Source organism: Perognathus longimembris, chromosome 9, assembly GCF_023159225.1.
Source record: "Perognathus longimembris pacificus isolate PPM17 chromosome 9, ASM2315922v1, whole genome shotgun sequence".
Lineage (NCBI taxonomy): Eukaryota > Metazoa > Chordata > Mammalia > Rodentia > Heteromyidae > Perognathus > Perognathus longimembris.
The window spans coordinates 63,259,620-63,279,298 of record NC_063169.1 but is presented as its reverse complement, the minus strand read 5'-3'; the positions used below and the strand labels follow the sequence as shown (position 1 = coordinate 63,279,298).

At 49.9% G+C, this 19,679-nt stretch overlaps 1 protein-coding gene across 1 annotated transcript in view; it reads right to left on the bottom strand.

The window, feature by feature from the left end:
• Window positions 1-857: 857 nt before the first annotated feature.
• The window catches only part of Akap12 (A-kinase anchoring protein 12), a 61,096-nt gene continuing 42,274 nt past the window's right edge, over window positions 858-19,679 (bottom strand). Inside the window, exons 3-5 of the mRNA XM_048354293.1 lie at window positions 6,292-8,555; window positions 3,659-6,195; window positions 858-1,851 (exon numbers count right to left, since the gene is read on the bottom strand). Of these exons, the coding sequence (XP_048210250.1) occupies window positions 3,667-6,195; window positions 6,292-8,555 (4,793 nt within the window). The 3' untranslated portion in view covers window positions 858-1,851; window positions 3,659-3,666. The remainder of the gene's footprint in view (window positions 1,852-3,658; window positions 6,196-6,291; window positions 8,556-19,679) is intronic.

Below are 19,679 nucleotides of genomic sequence, written 5' to 3'. Positions count from 1 at the left end.
GGGGATTGCAAATCTGTTCATGCCTAGTAATTGTGAACAGGTGTGCTGGGCAGAATGAGACAGAACTGTAGTGTAGCCCCAGCCACTTGGGAGGCTGAAGTGAGAGGGTCACTTGCATCCAGAAGTTCAAGACCAGCCTGGGCAACATAGTAAGATTCCTCCCCTACCCCCACCTCAAAAAAATAATTATGCATAGTTGGCTGACTGTATTTGCAAATAATTTCACAAAAGCATATGTTTTCCAACTATAAGGCCAAACAGCATTACAAAGTACCTTGCTAAATAAACATGGTCAATTATTTATCTAGGCAAGTTTATGAGAGAAACTACATTCAATTTTAACAGCATATTTCCTTGACACTAAAAGTGGGATGTGTCAAATGTTAGGCTTTTAAGAATTATTAACTGGCAGCTAAAACAAATTCTCAAACTGGAGTACTAAGATTGAGTCAAATTTCAGTGCATTGTCCAGGCTAGTTCTATGTGCAAAAAAGTAAAAGTTTATATAAGGTGAGAAGCTGGTTCTCTGTGTGATTTTTGTCAGACGAAATCCTTTATGTATGAACATGGTTCATCATTTTTTTTTTTAAAGTTTAAAGTTTCTGCCATCATCTTTTAGGCAAAGCAGTTGTACAAATTTCCTTTTTGCAACATTTGTCATTGCTTGAAATAAAAGATACTGAAACTCCAAAAAGGCCTTTTTTTTGGGGGGGGGGGGTTGCCAGAATGTCAGTCTGAAAAGCCATTGTTTATTTTAACAAATGTAAACATTTGACTCAAACTACTGATCATCTAACAGTCACTGGTACCAGCCTTCTTCTCCCAGTGAACATTCAGCCTAATAAAACCAGCAAATCTAAGAGAAGGAAATATTTTATTTAAATCAGTTGTCAAATCACAGTTTACCCAAATGAACATAATGTGCAACATTGTTCTTCAAGGACACAAGTACACAAGACACCAAAATATCATCTATAAAGGACTCGTTCTGCGGTGTGTAAATTCAGTCTAGCCTACAAGCGTAGAATCAAAAAGGTACAAAGTCAATTCTTCCCGCATGACATGAGAAATGTTGCACTCATCTGCTAAGGCAAGAAATAGCACACTCATCTGTTCAAGCCACGGTACACCATCTAGAGAAGAGATCTATCTTGCTGTTGAAAACAAAACTTTCCAACCTTCACTGGACTAGAATGGGGGGGGATTCACAGTAACTAAAAGAATTACTCTGTACGCTTCCGAACGTGTTTTATTTATTTTTTCAGCTCACTGCATAGAAGAAAGCGACCGATTTCAGAGGCCTACTAAGCATGGATCTAAGCATTAGTGAATTTTAAAAGTAAGAATTGTACCTTCTCATCGGGAATGTCATTTCTTGGAAGCTCTGTTTGTGTGGGCTGTAACTGAGGCCTGGAGTTTCCCCAAGGCTTCCCCAGAGCTGCACGCCTGTTGTATATGGTGGGGTACAAAAGGCCTGTACTCTAGGACACAGGTGAAACATGGAGGGAAAAATATACAATAGGTGATATGGGAGGAGGATGACTTAAAACAGACGCATAAATACATAAAGCACGATACTCCAGTTTGAGAAGTAGAGCTAGGTATTGTTCCAGGCTAAGAATTGAGGCCCTTACATCAGAACTATGAAATGCTATTAAGGGGAAAGAGGAGATGGTCTTGGAAACAGGAAATGGTATTAGTCGGCTCTCAGCTCCCGATGAAGCCTCAGGATTGTCAGGGGCGATAGAGGATGCCCTGCTCTCCGGTTCTCAAAGTTCTTGAATCTCAGCAGCATTTTTTTCCACAACTTGTCTTCACATTCTGGTCTTGGCAAATGTACAATGGATTTCACTGTAAAGGGAAGGCCAACAAAGAGTGAGCAAAAGTCTCTCTTGCTTCCTCAGTTACTAATAGCAGAATAGCCATAGCAAGGAGCCAGTGCCTCACACCTGCAAATCCTAGCTACTCAGGAGGCTGAGAGCCGAGGCTGTCAGTTCAAAGCCAGCCCAGGTAGGAAAGTCCGTAAGCCTCTTATCTCCAATTAACCAGAAGTGGAGATGTGGCTTAAGTGGTAAAGTACTAGTCTTGAGTAGAAGAGCCAACCAAGAACCCAAGGGTCCTGAGTTCAAGCCCCAGGATCAGGAAAAAAAAAAAAAAGGAATGCAGAAAGTATCCAAAGTTTAAGCCCATTAAAACAAAACAAAACAAAAAAAAGCAGGGACTGGGAATGTGGCTTATCAGTAGAATGCTTGCCTAACATGCATGAAGCCCTAGGTTCGATTACCCAGCACCATATAAACAGAAAAATCTGGAAGTAGCATTGTGACTCCAAGAGGTAGAGTGCTAGCCTTGAGCAAAAAGAACCCAGGGACAGTGCTCAGACCCTGAGTCCAAGCCCAGGAGAAAAAGAGAGAGGGGAGGGAGGCAGCCAGCCAGCTAGCCAAGCACTGGCAGCTCACACCTGTAACCCCAGCTACTCAGGAGGCTGAGATCTGAAACTAGAAATGGAGCTGTGGCTTAAGTAGTAGAGCACTAGCCTTAAGCTAAAGAAGCTCAGAGGCAGTATCCAGGCCCTGAGTTCAAGCCCCAGGTCCAGCACAAATAAGAATAATAATAATCAGCTGGGAACTAGTAGTACATATCTGTCACCCTAACTGAATAGGAGGGTGGGAGTTCTAAGCCAGCCTGGGCAGAAATCTTCAAGCCTCTATCTCCAACTAGCTAGCAAAAAGTTGGGCTAGAAATGTGGTTCAAGTAGTAGAATACCAATGGAGCAAGCAAGCCAAGGAAGTCTGAGTGAAAACCCTAGCACTCCTCCTGCAAAAAATTAAAAATTATTTTACTCCCCCTAAAAACTGTTTTATAAATACCTATAAATTTCAGTCTGATATAAACATATTTGAGGACTCTAGCTACATATTGAAGAGTAATCTTTTTTTTTTTTTTTTTTTTTGCCAGTCCTGGGGCTTGGACTCAGGGCCTGAGCACTGTCCCTGGCTTCCTTTTTTGCTCAAGGCTAGCACTCTGCCACTTGAGCCACAGCGCCACCTCTGGCCATTTTCTGTATATGTGGTGCTGGGGAATCGAACCTAGGGCTTCATGTATACGAGGCGAGCTCTCTTGCCACTAGGCCATATTCCCAGCCCTGATGAGTAATCTTAAGTCACATACATCTCTGTATTTTGTAAAGCAGTCACACAAGGGGTAAAATGAAGCCATTATTTTCATAACACAAGACAAAACAGCTGTGTGTGTGTGTGTGTCTCTCTCTCTCTCTCTCTCTCTCTCTCTCTCTCTCTCTCTCTCTCTCTCTCTCCTGGGGCTTGAACTCAGGGCCTAGGCCCTGTCCTTAAGTATTTTTGCTCTAGGCTATCTCTCTACCACTTGAGCCACAGTTCCAATTCCAACATTTTGGTACATAATTACAGGTAACAGTCTCACAGACTTTCCTGCCTGGGCTGGCTTTAAACCTGAATCCTTAGATCTCAGCTTCCTGAGTAGCCAGGATTACAGGCATAAGCCACTAGCGCCTGACAAAAATCCTAATTAATGAAAAGAAAAATCCTAATTACATAAAACAATTCTTTTCTAACAAATAGGCCATGGAATGGCATGCAAGAGGGAAAAATGGCTTTAGAACCTAAGGAAGCTCACTTACCTACTGTCTTAGCGCTCTGTAAGGTCAGATTTTGCTGGCTCTTTCTCGGGTGTTTGCAGCTCCTCTTCTTTTGGGGAGCTGATCTCCTTATCGGGTTCACAGTGCCCCTTTCCTTCCTGGAACCCCGTTTCCTGGGCAGGCTCCTCTGCTACTTTCGGTCCATTGGTATCGGAGGACTCTTTGGTTAAGCCCCCCAAGACCTCGGCATCTGCGGGGGCTGAGATTTGGGTTTCTAGGTGAGCATCTCCTTTCTTGTTTTCTTTGGGTTCTGATGGCGGCTTTTCTATTCTCTCTCGTAACTCATGGAGACCTTCATCGGGCACTGCCTTTGCTCTGCTTCCATCTCCATCCACCTCTGATGGAGGGACCACCTCATCAAGCTGCTGGCCACTCATGCCAGAACTTTCCATTCCCATCATCAAGATCTTTTGGGGCATTTCACTCATATCTTCGGAAAGTGCTGGTCCCACCATAGTTAGCTGGGACTCCTCGTGGGCCGCAAGGGTTTGTGTTTCATCCTGGATGGGGGCCTGCTCTCTACCTTCTTCCCCAAGTTTCTCTCCAGCTTCCTGGTTGTTGGATTGCATGGGTGAAGCCTGTGTCTGTGGATCAGAAGTAAACACGTCTGCGGCTGTCTCTTCCTTCTGGGTGAACTGGTCAACGGCTGTCTGAATTATGTTTTGGATGATCTTACTGCTCTCAGTCTCAAGTTCGGCCTTAAAATCTCCCTCACGGGACATACTGACTTGGTCTTCCTGCCAACTAACCTGCTGGTCGTTTCCATCTGACTGCCCTGCCTGGGGGCCGCTTCCCTCTCTCTCTAGGTCTTTTTCATGACTGGTTGGTAGAACAGGGATGGACTCTGCCTGCACCTCAGGCTCTGCAGAAGCATCACCGCCTTCTAACTGAGGAGCCCGGACCTCATCCCTTTCAAAGGCCTTCTCTGCTGGCACTAAAGGTGCACCTGTAGACTCCAAAGTTTCACCTGCTTCTGAAATCTTAGTTTCTTCTAAGACCTCCTCCCCGGCTCCGGTGGTCAGAGCTGCTGGTGCTCCGCAGCCTTCGACTTGAACCTCTCTGCATGCAGCTTCCTCCTGGGCCTGGCAAGGAGATGGGCTTCCATCAAGATGGCTCATCTCAGGGGTGTCCACGGTGGGAATCGGTTCTTCATTTTGGGACAGTGCTGCTTGGGGCTTGAGTTCTTCAGTCACCGGCAGGGGCTGCGTTGACCTGCTCTCCCCGTCTGTCTGAGCTCCAGTCCCTCCCTCCTCCAGGCCTGGCGTCTGGAGTTCAAGCGCATCGTGGATCTGACATCCCGCCTCTGCGGCCGCCTCTCCATCAAGGACAACTTCAGCAACTTGTTCCCGGCTCTCCGTCCTGTCGGTGTGCGTGGACACTTCGTGTCCTTCAGCACACAGTCCATCCTCTTGGGCTTCTCCATCGGAAATCTGGTCCACCTCGAGAACCACCTCGGTCTTCGACACTACGGGTTCAGCCCCCACCAACAGCGCTCCTTCTGTGTGTTCTGGAACATTCTCTGCCTCTCCTGGTTCTTCATTTCCTTCCAGGGTTTTGCAACTAGAAGGTGCTGGCGGAGCCTCTGGCTGGATAGGAGTTGCCTCGACTTCCGTGCCGGGTGGTGACTGGGCACGGGGGCGCGGTGCAGGTGCAGTCTCGTCGGGGGTCCCCAGGACCTCGTCCTGCTGGACGGGACCGACGGCTTCTCCCTCGGCCACGGGCGTGCTTCCGTCCGTCTCGCTGTCGGTCGGGGTTTCGGCTGCGTCCGGGGGGATCGGCTTTCCCCCTGCCAAGGCGTCGGCTGCACCCCGGCTTACGACCTCCTCGGCCTCGGGGACCTCCCCAGAGCTCCCCAGGGCGGCGGCCGGTGCCAGGCCCGGCCCGCGGGCACGGGGCTCACTCTGCGCGTCCTGGGCCTCCTCCTCCTCCTCCATCACCGCCGCGCTCTCCTCCGGGAGCCCCTCTTCGCCCGCCACCGCCATCGCCGGGGTCTGGAGCCCATCCTGCGGCCCACGGGTGTCCGCGGGCTCCGACTCCTCCCTCACTTTCTCGGCCACGGCCTGGAGGACGGCCCGCGTGCGCCTCGCCTGCTCCCCCGCGTCGGGCACGGCGCCTTCCGGCTCCGGAACCGGGGTGGCCTCCTCGGTGGTGGGGGGGGAGCCGGTGAGCTGCGAGACGGCCGACACCATGTCCGCGGTCTCCTCCGCCCCCGGAGCCTCGGTGGTCTCCGCGGCTGTCACGGCTTCCGAAGTGAGTTCCACGTCGTCGCTGGGGAGGGCGTCGTCGCAGGGGCCGCTGCTCTCCGGCAGGGCCTCGACGGCTCCTCCTTCCGCCACCTCGGGGGCCGCCGGGGGCCGGCTTCGGGCCTCTGCGTGCGGCACGGACGCGGAGATCCAGGACGGAGCGCGCTCCTCCAGGCTGACGACGGCCCGGGCGCCGTCGGTGACGGTGGCCGTCACGGTGTGGACCAGGCTCTGGCTCACCTCCTCCGACACGTACAGGGTGGTCTGCAGCCCGGGCTCGGCCTCGGCGCCCGGCTCCGCGCCCGGCTCCGCGCCCAGCTCCGCGCCCGGCTCCGCGCCCGGCTCCGCGCCCCGCTCCGCGCCCGGCTCCGCGCCCCGCTCCGCGCCCCGCGCGCGCTGCGCTTCCAGCTTCTCCCTCTCCACCGCGTCGTACTCCGCCAGCGGCACCACGGCCGGCACGTCGCCGTCCTCCTCGTGGGCCTCGGCCGGCCCCGCCGCCTCGGCCGCGCCTGCTTCCCGCTTCCCATCCGACCTTTTCTTCCGCCGGCCGGGGATGAACTTCTTAATGGAAACCCAGGACTCCTCGCGCCCGGGCTCCAGGTCGGAGGCGGAAGCTTCCAGCGCCACGCCCGCCTCCTCCGCCTTCTCCTCCAGTTTGCACTTGGACTTCTTCCTCGGGGTGACCAGGCGCTTGAAGGACTCCCAGGTGGACACGCCCTCCCCCTCCGAGGGGCTGCCGGCCGCCTCCGGGGACGAACTGCCTTGGCCTGGCTCCTGCTCCAGGCTGGGCGCCGGGCCCAGCTCGGGGGCCGGTTCTCGGTCGCCGGCAGGGTCCTCGGCCCTGTGACTGTCTCCCCCCGTGGTCTTGGGGTCCCCCTCTTCGTCGGAGGACGACGCTTTCCGGGCTCTCTTCTTGGATGACCCCACACAGATCAACGCCTCCCAGGACACCGACGCGTCCACCTTGCGCCGGGGCTCCTCGGCCTTGGGCTCCTCGGCGCCCCCTCTGCCGTCCTCCTGCGTCTCCGAGGCGGCGCTCTCCGTGGACGACAGGGTGGCACTCTTCATCTTGTCCACCTCCTCCTCCTTGTCACTTTCGGAAGGCCTGCGGACGCGTTTCTTGGGCGTCACCATCTTTTTGAAAGATGCCCAGGGAGTAATGCCGCCCTCTCGTTTCTTTTCTCCATCAGAGGTGGCTCCTTCTTCAGCCTCCCCTTCCTGGGGCTCCTCGGCCATGGCTTTCTCCAGCCCTGTGGGCTCGTCGGGCTCGTCGGGGGAGGAGGCCGAGCTGTCTCCTTTCTGCTCATCCGCACTCTCCGGGGACTCGGCTGGCCCTGGATGCTGCTCCCCTAACTCCTCATCTGCTCCTCGTTTCCCCTTCTGTTTCTTCCCGGACAGCTTCTTTAAGCCCGAGCTGGAGAACAGTTTCTTGAGGGGACTGCCCTGGACCTTGGTCCTCTCTTGAGAAGACAGGAGGTCGGCCTCACTGGCGACGCCTTCTGGGTATTTAGACAGTACTTTCTCATCAGGAGCTAGATCGGCAGTGCCCGGGTGATCTCCTTCCGAGACATCCACCGTAGTAGCTTCAGCTTCCCCGGCTTGGGCTTTGGCGTCTGCTTCCACCTGTTTCTCAGGGGACGAGGGTTTGACTGTTTCTTCCACCTCTGCTTCTTGCTCGTCGGTTTTCTTCTCTGTGACGCTCGCATGGATTTCTGCAACAACTTCTTGCTGGCCTTCGACATTCTCGTCAAACACTTCTGTTGCCAGTGGGGCGTGTTTGTCTTCAGGCGCTCCCTGATGTTCCGAGGGGAGCTCTATCTTCTCGTATTCGGCGGATAATCTGGCCTGGCCCGTACCTTCCGAGGGCTCCTGCGGTGGGGCTTGTTCCGAAGCTATGGGCTGCTGCTCGTGGATCCCTTCTGTATTTTCAGCTTCCTCTCCATCTGTCTTTCCTGGTTCCTCTTCCTTTTTCTTCTCAGAAGCTTCTAGCTCGTCTTCCTTTGGCTTCCTGAAACTTGCCTTTTTACGCCAGCCAGCCCAGCCTTGAGTGAAGAATTTTTTGAAAGGCGATGCTGTCTCAGTGTTGGTGGGGCTGGTGGGAGATTCTGGAGACTTGGGAGGTTCTTTTTCTTGTCTTTCTTCTTCTTCTTTACGGCCTTCCTCTGTTGCTTGATCAGACTCAGCAGGTGGGGAAATTTCCGTGTTGCTCTGCTCGTGTTTCGAGGGGTCCTTCAGCTTCTCGGTGGATTGCTTTAGTTCGCTTTCTTTGGATGATGACCCGTCCGTCTCCACGCTGGCCTCCTGGTGGTCGCCAGCTCCGTGTGACCCTTCTGCTCCTTCACCTTCCTCTTTTGGAACAGTGACTAGCTGGACAGCATCAGATTTCTCAGTCTTATCCTTTTTCACAGTGAATTTAAAGCCAACAAACTTAAAAACCTTCTTAAATCCAACGTCGTTAGTCTGGGACTCGGTGGAGTGTGCTATCTCATCTAAATTGCTAGCCGAGGAAGGAATCTCTTCGACGAGTTCAGGTATTTCCTCCTGCCCATCCTTTGAGATGTCTGTAACTTCAGAGTTGGTAGCCATTTCTTTTTCTGAGTCTTTTTCTCTCACATCTTCAGAATCTCTCTGTCCAACTATTAGAAGAACAGGAGGAGAAAGGAAAAAACGTAATTGTAGTTCAAGAAAATTAAATTTTTTTAAAAACACAATCAATTAGCATGCTCCTTCATGTCAGTCACTTACAGGATAAGGTAGGGGTCATACGGCTATTAGTAAACGTTAGGAAGTTGGGCAATTACTAATTCTTCCAAATGACCTTCAAAAGTTTAGATAAAAGATACTGACTGCTCTGGTCTTTTGCTCCCTTAAAGATCAACAGGTAAGTTATACATTGGCTCTTGCATCACCAAGAGTGGATCAAGCAGATGTCTTCTGTTGCAAACTACGTTGAATGGAGTCACACAGTACACTGATGGTTTTCAGTGACATCCCATGGAGTTTACATTTAGCGTCTACGCAAAGAGTGCAGGGAATAAGCTAAATAACAGCCCAACAAGTCACTACACAATTCAAAGGAGAAGCCTTCCTTTGCCCCATCCCAACAGTCCAAAGAGGGACCAGCTCCTTGGAGACAGTCCAGGCTGGGTCATAAAGAGTACAGGAGGGGCTGGGAATATGGCCTAGTGGTAGAGTGCTTGCCCTCGTATAGTGCTTGCCCTCGTATACTGCTTGCCCTGGTATACATGAAGCCCTGGGTTCCATTCCTCAGCACCACACATATAGTAAAGGCCAGAAGTAGCACTGTGGCTCAATTGGTAGAGTGCTAGCCTTGAGCATAAAGAAGCCAGGGACAGTGCTCAGGCCCTGAGTTCAAACCCCACTACTGTCAAAAAAAAAAAAAGAGTACAGGAACATTTCTTTAAGCTGATGGAGGTACATGAAAGAACACATAAGTCAGTTTGAAAGGACTCTGGCTAAACTCTGAAGCTTTAGGGGGAAAAAAAGGGTGAAAGGCATTAATGGGTAATAACATACTGAACTTTAGAAACAAAATTACAAATCAAGGGTGATACCAAATGAAATGCAAATTGATCAGGATGTATTTCGAAAGAAACAGCTATCAATTCCACTGTGATCCTTAAAGTCATTTTCTTTCAAATTTTAGATGTGGAAAAAACAAAACAAAACATGGTGAGGCTCTGAGTTAGACCCCTAGTTTGGAAGGAAAAGAATAACAGAGAAGGGAAACATTTAATCAAGCATCAAGAAGTGCTAAAAGCCAGGTGCTGGTGGCTCACACCTGTGATCCTAGCTACTCAGGAGGCTGAGATCTGAGGATCATGGTTGGAAGCCAGCCAGGGCAGGAAAGTCCGTGAAAAACTCTTATTTCCAATTAATCATAGAGAGAGAGGGAGGGAGGGAGGGAAGAAAGGAGGGAAGGAAGGAAGGCAGGAAGGAAGGAACGAAGGAAATGCTAAAACCACTAATGTAAGCTAAGTTCTGTGTGAGAGATTGTCAGAAAACATATAATTTCAGATTGCTAGCACTGAGGTGAGTTAACTTCATAAAAGCACCTTTAAAATGGAGCAGTCTGATGTAGCCATCTCAACCAAGCGGCCAGATAACAGAACCTATGTCAAAACAAGGAACCTGCCCTGAAATGTCAATGTCATAAAAAACTAAACAATAACAAAAAAAGCCAAACCACAAAAGAATTGTCTGAAGGAACTTCCAGAAGTTCAAAGAGAGGAGGAGGAGAGGATGTGGTGAACTAGGTCAACGGTACTCAGATGCTCCACTTTCCTCTCAGTGTGGAATGCTAAAACTCACTGGGGGTAGGGGCTGGGGGCGTGTAAGAAGAAAATGTGATTTAAATGAAGCAGGAGGGAGGTGGGTTAACTGTGCTAATTTAGGAGACTTGGAGCACAGCACAGAGAGCCATGCCAGGATCCTGAATGAGATGCTCATTAGAGCAAGTGCTGGTATGAGGTTAGTAGCAAAGGCAGGGTTCGTAGCAAAGTTGGCGAGGAACCATAGCCTATTCAGTCTGCAGATGGCAGATGGCAGGGTAAGCTAATACAAAATAGGGTTAAGAGGCCACATAACAATGAAGGAGGACAAATGAATGGAAATACAGGAAATACAGAGGAAATACAGATGAGTCGCTAAATGCTACCGGAAACAGAAAGGAGACCCACCAATCAGAACGCTGTCCGATTTTCACCCTTAACCCACACAGCCCAGCTGGCTGACTAGGGCTGGCTTTCTATGGCGTCCATGACACATGCTCTTTCTCTGCCATGCTTCTTTTCTAAAATCTTTGTATCACCTTTCACTTAGGTTTGCATCTCGCCTTAAATATTTGCTTGCCAGACAGAAGGACTAAGGTTGTTTAGCTGCCCGAAACTTTCTGGCAATGTATTTGGTGCACTGCCCAAGAAGTTCATGATCGTGTCTTTTTCTAACTTGGATTCACTGGGTGGTTAGGGCATCATCAGGGCACTTTGGAATCTTCCTGGGAAAGCCTGAGTAAGACTTAAGATTGCATGTGATACATTTCTGCTAAAGTGAAAGGGCACAGGTGTTGACTAAAGAAAGCAGGTTACCCAACAAATGGCCTCACTTCTCACGTTGGCCTTAAGAATTATTTCTCTTTCTCTCTTTCCTCTCCCCCCAACCCATCCCTCCTAGTCTCTCCTCCCTCTTTCATGAAATGCACACATGATCACAGGAGTGGGAATATATTTTGAGTTTGCTTGTCCAGATATTCTTTTTCTTCTTTTGCTCAAGGCTCGTGCTCTACCACTTGAGCCAGTTTTCTGGTGGTTCATTGGAGAGAAGAGTCTCATGGACTTTCCTGCTTGGGCTGGCTTTGAACTGCACCCTCAGATCTTGTAATATGGAGGTCAGATCTGGCCAGTGCCATCACTGGCCACATGGCCAGTTGTACTATCTGGCCTCTTGTCTTGATGGATGTGCCTGGATTCCTAGAGGAAGGGAAGTCCCATCCTCAGGTACTAGGTGTTTCTGAATCCCTACAGACGGGGGTGGGCACTTGGCCTATAGCTTCCTGACACCCTATTTAGGGTCAGGCCAGCCCAGGCTCCATTATGCCATGCCACTTGTCTCCATGTTCCCATCCTGTGTCCTGTCTCCTGGCTTGTCTCTGGTCACCATGGCGTCCCAAGTCAGCTCTCTGTTGGAGCTGAATTGGTTTGTTGGTATGGTTTTTGTTCTTTTTTCCCTCTCTGGCCTGTTTCCTGATAGTGTTGAGGGTATGTGTGGGCCGCAGGCCTTTGTAACAACTGGCTGCCTGCAGACTGCTAAGGCTCTAATAAAAACTCCAAGATTCGATCCTTCAACATGTGGCTTCTCGGATAATTTACACATATATAACAATCTGGCCTCCTGAGCAGCTAGGATTACAGGTGTGAGCCACCAGCACCTGGCTTGTTTGTCCAGATTGTCCGGTGATTCCCTCTGCTTTCTGTCCTAAATGAAGAGGTCAGCTGGAACCCACACAAAGCCCTGCTGCTTGGGAGGTGAAAGCAGGAGGGTCACAACATGAGGATCAAAGTAAGAATAATTTAAAAGGCTGGCTCAATGATAGAGGGCTTGCCTAGGCATATCCCCAGTAATTGCTTCCCCAAGAAGAGAGGAACAAGTATAAAATTTCACCTAGCCAGTGGATTGAGTGTGAGCAAGTGCACTGTTAATGCGCATTTCAAAATTGCCAAGATGGACCCCGTGGTTTCAACACAATCAAATCACAGTTACATGTGTTAGACTGGCTAAACCCATCATTTGTGCTCTCATCAAAATATCATCACTCAATTCCATAAACACACAATATTTTTCTAACACTAGTGAACAAAAATCCAGAGAAAACAAAACCCTGAGAACCAAACATTTCTCATTATTTTGGTCAGAAGAAACATGTTTTCTTAAGGATTCCCTTTACAAACAACAACAACAAAAAAAAAAACCCCAGCTTACTATGAAACACATTTGCAAGGGGTGAAGTAAAAGGATTATGAGTTCCAGGCCTGGCCGGGCTGCAAAGTGAGACCCACACACTATAGAAAAAAGGGGGAAAAAAAAAGCCCAAACACCTCGTACGTTGGTTCCAGGCTTGGTTGTGCAGACCTGTAATCTCAGCACCTGGGAGGCTTGGGCAGGAGGATAGCCAACCACCTTGGGCCACAGAGTAAGATGTCGTCACAAACATCATTTGTGACCAACTTGTAGACTTTGTATGTAATAAAGAAAAGTTACCACCCACAAGAAGTGCTGAGAAATATACTGAAGGAGAAAGAAAACTCAGCTACAGTTTCCTTTTCAGTTCAGAGTATCTAGAATGTTCCCAATCTTCTGCAGTAAGAAGAAAATGCTATGCTTCCATCCGTTCTTACTAAAACCAACAGGTGCAGGCCAGCAATGGCTCATGGTAACGAATCATTCAGCAGGCTGCGAGCTGAGGGTAGAGGTTCAAAGCCAGCCCAGGCAGAAAAGACATTGTTATCTCCAATTAACCCAAAAGCCCAAAGTCAAGCTGGCTCAAGTGGTACAATTACCAGCCCTGAATGGGAAAAGCTAAGGGACAGTGTCCAGGTCCTGAGTTCAAACTTAAATTTTAAAAAATGTACAGGTGACCTAAATAATCAAAAGTGCTCTTAAATATTTACGTTTAAGTACACTTAAACCTAAGTGTGCTTTCATGAACTACTTCTTTAAAAGTTTCTCAAGTATAAAGGCATTCACACACACACACACACACACACAAAATGATATCTGCATACACTACTAATGCAACAGGAAACATGGCATTCCTTTTTAAGAAGGCGGGTGCTGCTTGCCTCGTATACATCAAGCCCTGGGTTCGATTCCTCAGCACCACATACATAGAAAGGGCCAGAAGTGGCGCTGGGACTCAAGTGGCAGAGTGCTAGTAGCCTTGAGCAAAAAAGAAGCTGAGGGATGGTGCTCAGGTCTTGAGTTCAAGCCCCAGGACTGGCAAAAAGAAAAAAAAAAAAAGGTGGGTAAAATTCTTGAGACTATACTAAATGGAAAACCAACCCCCAGGAATAAACTCTACAACAATTTTAGAATGTTTGTAGACAAGAGGAGAGGAAGAAAACAGCATATAACAGCAGATATCCTGCTCCTGTATAGAAGTGGGTTTTTTTTTGGGGGGGGGGGTTTAAGGAACCTAGAAACTTTAAGAAGAATCATACCTGGCCAACTAGTCTATAGCCTCTTAGACCCACAGAATCCTAGACAGTACTTCCTGTCAGAACCTTCCAGAAAAGGGACCTCTGATCAGCTCTCCCAGATGGGGGGCTGGTGATTTCTGCAGACTGCCTACCCAGAGGTCGGCCAGTCTTAGTCTCACCCCAAACAGCACTTGCAGCCAAGTCCTGCTTCCTACACTGTCTGCCAAGCACACCAGCGAGCTCTCAAAGGAGTCAGGACCTCGAGGGCAGGCCTAAGGGGCCCGGTGCGCGGGCTTTGCCCTTTCCATCCGGAGAAAAACCTCACCACCGGTGTTCTCGGAGGGACTTGACCACCACCGGGTCGGGAAGAGCCAAGTCAGGAGTCACCCCCGCCCTGCCCCTCCGCCCCTCCGCCCGCCCCCACAAGCCCCGCGCTCCCGCCGGCTCCGCAGAGGCTGCAGGGCGGGGGCGCGGCCGCCAGGGGGCGCCCGACTCACGGCAGAAGTTAGTCCACCAGGGCATGGCGCGCGTCCCGGCCCGGACGGGCAGCGCCCCCGGCCTCTCCCTGCTGCCCCATCGCAGCACGCGGGCTGGCTGCGGGCAGGAGGCCGCAGGGCAGCTGATGAGGGGCGGGGTGGGGGGGCCCCTCGGGGTCCGCAGTCCACGTCACAGAGGCCAGGCGCCTGCGCCCCGCAAGCGGCCAGGGAAACGGCACCCCCACCCACCCGGGGGAGGCTGGACCCCTCCCTGCCCCGCCTACCCCCACCCCAATAACCCACCCCACCCAGGAAGGCCAGGCCCTGCCCCTGACCGCCACCCCTACCCCAATATCCCATCCCACCCCCACCCCAATATCCCGTCCCATCCTCACCCCAATATCCCATCCCATCCTGAGATGCCAGGCCCCGCCCCGCCCCTCCACCCCACCAACCCCCTCATCCTACCCCCTTCCGGGGTGGCCAGTCCCCCACCCGTGCTGAGTAGAAAGGCAAACTGGTTAAACTGCTGCCCAACAGAAGGGTGCGCACCCAGCCGGTGGGTGACCCCGTAGACCTCTAGGACCCGAGGTCACGTTCGTTGCAGGGGCAAGGTGCCAGGGGGAGCCAGCTTTGAGACTTCTTGGGGGATTGACTGATCTTGATCATTTGGGCAACACCAGGGTTTGAACTCACGTCTCTTTTGAGTATGCTAGGCTGGCTCCAACCAGGCTCTCCAGAGATGGAGCTCAGTGAATTGATCTGCCCGGGTCAGCCTCCAACCCTGATCCTTCAGACCACAGCCTCCTGAATAACAAGGATTATAAATGTAAGGGGGGGGGCGGGACAGGACGCCACAGACTCAAGTTCTTGACGATGAGAGCAAGAACTGCGGATGTCACGTGTTCCTGGTACAAAGTGACTGCCTGTAGTCACCTAGACTTCAGGACCGCACTGACCGCACTGGCTTCTAAACTGGCTGAACCTTCAGGCACTTGGGAAGGAAGACAGTTTGGCAGTTTTTTGGCGGTGTTTTTTTTCACTAATATTAATCGATTTCTTACTCTAGTCTAGGGTCAATAATCCTATTTGCCCAAAGGTAGCTGATAAAACTTATTTTCAGTCATCTGTAAAATCACTTCCAAAAGTCATCTACCTGATGTACACAAGACTTTTAAACACAGGGAAATTTCTATAAAAATAATGTCCAGAGATAACGGGTCTTGAGTGGCTTTTCTAAGTTATTCGATAGTCTTCAAAGCAATGCAATCGTGGCTGCATGAGCCATTCTTACGCCATCCCCTCCGGACGTGCACCAGTTCAGTCCCCAGAGTCACATCCACGCTCGATCGTGTTTAATCCCAGAGAGCCTGTGGACAGCAGAGGGCAGGGCTGACCACTCTTCAGCTGCTGTCCCGGAGAGCCTGCTTTCACCTCCGGCTTCCAACAGAAACACTTCAACCAATGGGGGCAAAGAGGAGGGGCTCGCACCTTAAGTTCTGTCCTTTCTTGTTCTTCATTTTTACCGTATAAACATGGCCGGCTTTTGACCTATGCAGGCTGAATGGGGCCCAGTTCTGTGTGGATCTCCCCCCATTTCTTCTACTTTCTACCCATCCAAGTGTGCAGGGTACCCCAAAAATCACCCCATATTTCCCAGGTGCTGGCTTGCAGGTGAAATCTTCATGTCTATCCACTGTTCGCACCTGGCTGGTGGCAAGCAGAAATGCTCCCACATGCCCAGACATACAGACCCTAGCTTAGGGGACGCCCTGGGAGGCGGGTAGCCGCACAAAACAACAAACAACTCTGGTGGCTCACACCAATAATCCTAGTTATTCAGGAGGCTGACATCTGAGGATCACAGTTCAAAGCCAGCCAGGGCAGGAAGGTCCTTGAGACTCTCTTATCTCCAATTAAGTAGCAAGTAGTTGGAAGGGCAGGTGTGGCTCAAGTGGTAGAGTGCCCGCCTTGATTGAAAAAGCCAAGCAAGAGCATAGCCCTGAGTTAAAGCCTCATATGTGCACCAAAGGGGGAAGGGGAAGAGAGAGGCTGACAGAGGAGAGAGAGCGAGAGCGAGAGAGAGCGAGAGAGAGAGAATAACCTGGGATTTTTTTTTCCTTTAAGGGCTTAAAAGAAGAAAATGAAATAGTGTGTCCCATCATATTTTTTACAAAATCTGAATGCTTTTATCTAAACTTTACTGTCTAGTTTTGGTGACATCAATTTTTAGCAGTTTTTTAAAAAAGTGCAACAGGCAAAAATGCCAAGTTTCTTTTTTTTTTTTCAGGTTAAGAACAATCCCTGCTCTGGGTCCCCAGGCCATCAGGACGGCTTACCAGACATCTGGAGCTAGTTAACTCCACCCCACCCCCACCCCGATTTGTAGCTCAGTCCTGGAATTTTTCCAGGAATTCTCTGCATTCTAAATCCACCCTTTATATCGTAACACACCCAACTCCACTACAGCTCTCAGAAAGGAGCAGAAAGCTTCCAGAGGGAGTTGTTCAACTAGAATTCCAACTCAAGAGCAGCAAGCCCCAGTACCACAGTGCTCCAGGCTTTGACAATAATATGGGGAAACATCTGGAAAGAAATATGAACATGTGGGTGCTGGTAGCTCACCCCTGTAATCCTAGCTACTCAGGACTGAAATCTGAGGATTGTGGTTCAAAGCCAGCCTAGGAAGAAAAATCCATGAGATTCTTATGTCTATTTAACCAGCAGAAAGCTGAACGTGGAAATACAGCTCAAGTGGTAGAGCACTAGCCTTACACACAAAAGCTACGAGACAGCACCAAGGCCCAGAGTTCAAGCCCCAGTATCAGCACATTTGTGCGCATGAGTGAAATCACACACACACACACACACACACACACACACACACACACTTCTAAACGATTGCCAGCCACTTTGGGCTTAGAAGAATCTGATCTTTAACACAGTCCTCTCTGGCTTTGTTTCTTGATATGCAATCTTGGGCAAATTTCCAAGCATGAAAAAAAAAATCACTTCCATGAAGAATTGAGGGCTAAGCAAGCACATTTTGCAGGATTCTGGAGGAAAAGCGATCAGGATGTGAGGAAAGCACTGCCCAGACACTTGGAGGAACAGTTGTCCATCTGGCAGTGACAAGGTATCCACTTTATGTCTCAGAAGTTTCTAGAAAACTGATCTGCCTCCACCACAGACAGCAAACAGCCTCGTGCAGCATATTGTTGTTGTTGTTTTCATTTCCTCTTGTAAAATGATTCACATGGAGAGGCGCATTAGCATTTTTCTAGAATGAGCATGAATGTCGGCATCTTTCTCACCCCGGTTTACTTTCGAGATCAAGAATCATGCTGTCCTGAACTCTCATAAGGCTCTTGCCAAGTTTACCAAAAATCAAGATTTTTTTCCTAATACAAACAAGAGTTTTCGGCGGGTATGTCCACTGAGAGTCTCCGGGACTTTCCTGTCCTGATGCGCGGTCCTCTCCCCTCAGGCTGAGCAGCTAAGATTACAGGTGTGAGCCTCGCCCAGGCTCCCTCGTTAATCAACGCATTGGATCACTGGTGCTCCAGTCTCTGGGCTCCATGATTGCTAAGGGGAGCCAAGGGGAGCAGGCGTTACCACCCGCCTGGTCATGGGCTGTGACACTGAAGCACTAGCTCGAAAATCCACTACTCCAGACTCAGGAACTTCCCGTCCTCTTCTGTAAATGAGCCATCCCATCCCAAAGGCCCAAGAAACACACACACGACGCGACTTGGTTCACACTTCAGGCCAGTTCCCAAGCTGCTTGTGCTTTGTGAGACCATGACCAATTGTTACTACATGACCACAGATTTGAAATATTCCCAATCAGGATAATGTACGGTCCGGTGTGTGTGTGGAGGAAGGAGGAAACAGACAAAAAAAAACAACAACAAAAAAAAACCATTGAAACTATATCTTCCAGGGCTTCCAGGGCTGTTAAAGTTTTGTGTAGCTTCTGATTTGCCAGAAAAACAAAAAAGCCAAATCATGCCAATACCAGCCAGCATGCACATTGGAATAAAGATGAACTTCAGAAAGCACAAGTCCAATCATTTGAGGTTGCCTTTAAAAAGATCCACCACCACCCCCGAATTGCTTCTGCTTCTTATTCCACTGTGATTATTCTGGCCACAATTATTGATAAATACTGAACAAGGACCCTTTCCTTCCCACAAGAAATTCAGCATGAAGCAAACAGGTTAATGGTGAATATCGCCATCCAATCCTACACAGGCCCAGAAGAAATAAGAACTCCGGCCAGGCACCAGTACTTCATGCTCTTAAGCCTAGCTACTCGGGAGAATGAGATCTGAGGATTTCAGTTCAAAACAAACCCCCGGCAAGTATGTCTATGAGACTTATCTCCAAGTAACCAGCAAAAAGCCAGAAGTAGAGCTGTGGCTCAAGTGGTAGAGCGCTAGCCTTGTGCAAAAAAAGCTCATGGGTAGCACCCAGGACTTGAGTTCAAACCCCAGGACCTTCAAAAAAAAAAAAAAAATCAAGAACTGGAAGTCACCTGACTCAGAAGATCTGTGGGGCAGGTGACTTGGTCTGGACCTGCATTTGCATATTTCATTCATAGAACAAACTAATGATTTAGAAGAATTTTATGAGGTTTTGTTTCTCCTACTTTGCCTATTATAATTTCTAGTTATTATCTAAAGGCTCAGGCAGGCAAGTGGCAGACAGGCAGTCAGCTAGGGGAATTTGACAGAGTTCCGGGTAAACAACCTAATCCATCGAAAGTGAGGGATGTTTTTGGTGGTGTCAAACTTTTGCCTTCATGTAAAATGCCACCAGGAGAAGCAGGCTTTTCTAAGGCCGTCGCATTGAGAAAAATGTTTCCGTCCTAGAAATTCCATGCTACGCTTTTAAGGAAATACCGAATTGGAAGCCAAGCATCTTAAGTATTTAAATAAAGGGTGGTCTTATCATTCTAAATTACCAAAGCAAGTTTAACAGCGGACAGACTCCCTGGGTACAATCACTTCCCCAAACTGGGGGAGACTACAAACACACCCTTAAATTTTTTTTTAATAAAATAATTTTTAAAATCCGACATAAGTAGCCAATTTTCTAAACGCAGGCATTCAATGTCACAGGTTCTTACATCCAGATTCCTAGAAAGCAGGCTTCAGAAAAATCGCATTTATAAAAACGTTAACAACAACAAAAAACAACAACCCAATGTCTGAATGGCGCTGTCTTCGAGGGAGCAGTAGCTTCCACGGGGTGCCGATCTGTTTGTTACCAGGGGATCCCCAGGGTTCAAGCGTCTTGGTCTGGCCGTGCCCGCCCGCCGCGTGCCTTCCCCCGGCCCCCCCCCCCCCCATCCGCGGGGTCTTGAACCCCGGGCGCCTCCACATCGCGCTGGAGGGAGAGCGCACGCTTTGGGGAGCAGCAGGTCGCCGGCGGGTTCGCCCCCACCTGGCCGCTGTCCATTCGGCGGGGAGCTGGGGGCTCCCCTCGGCGACGCCCCCCCATCGCCCCCCTCCCCGCCTCACCCAAGGATGGGGTGTCCCCGCCCCGGCACCTGCGCGCGGGGAGG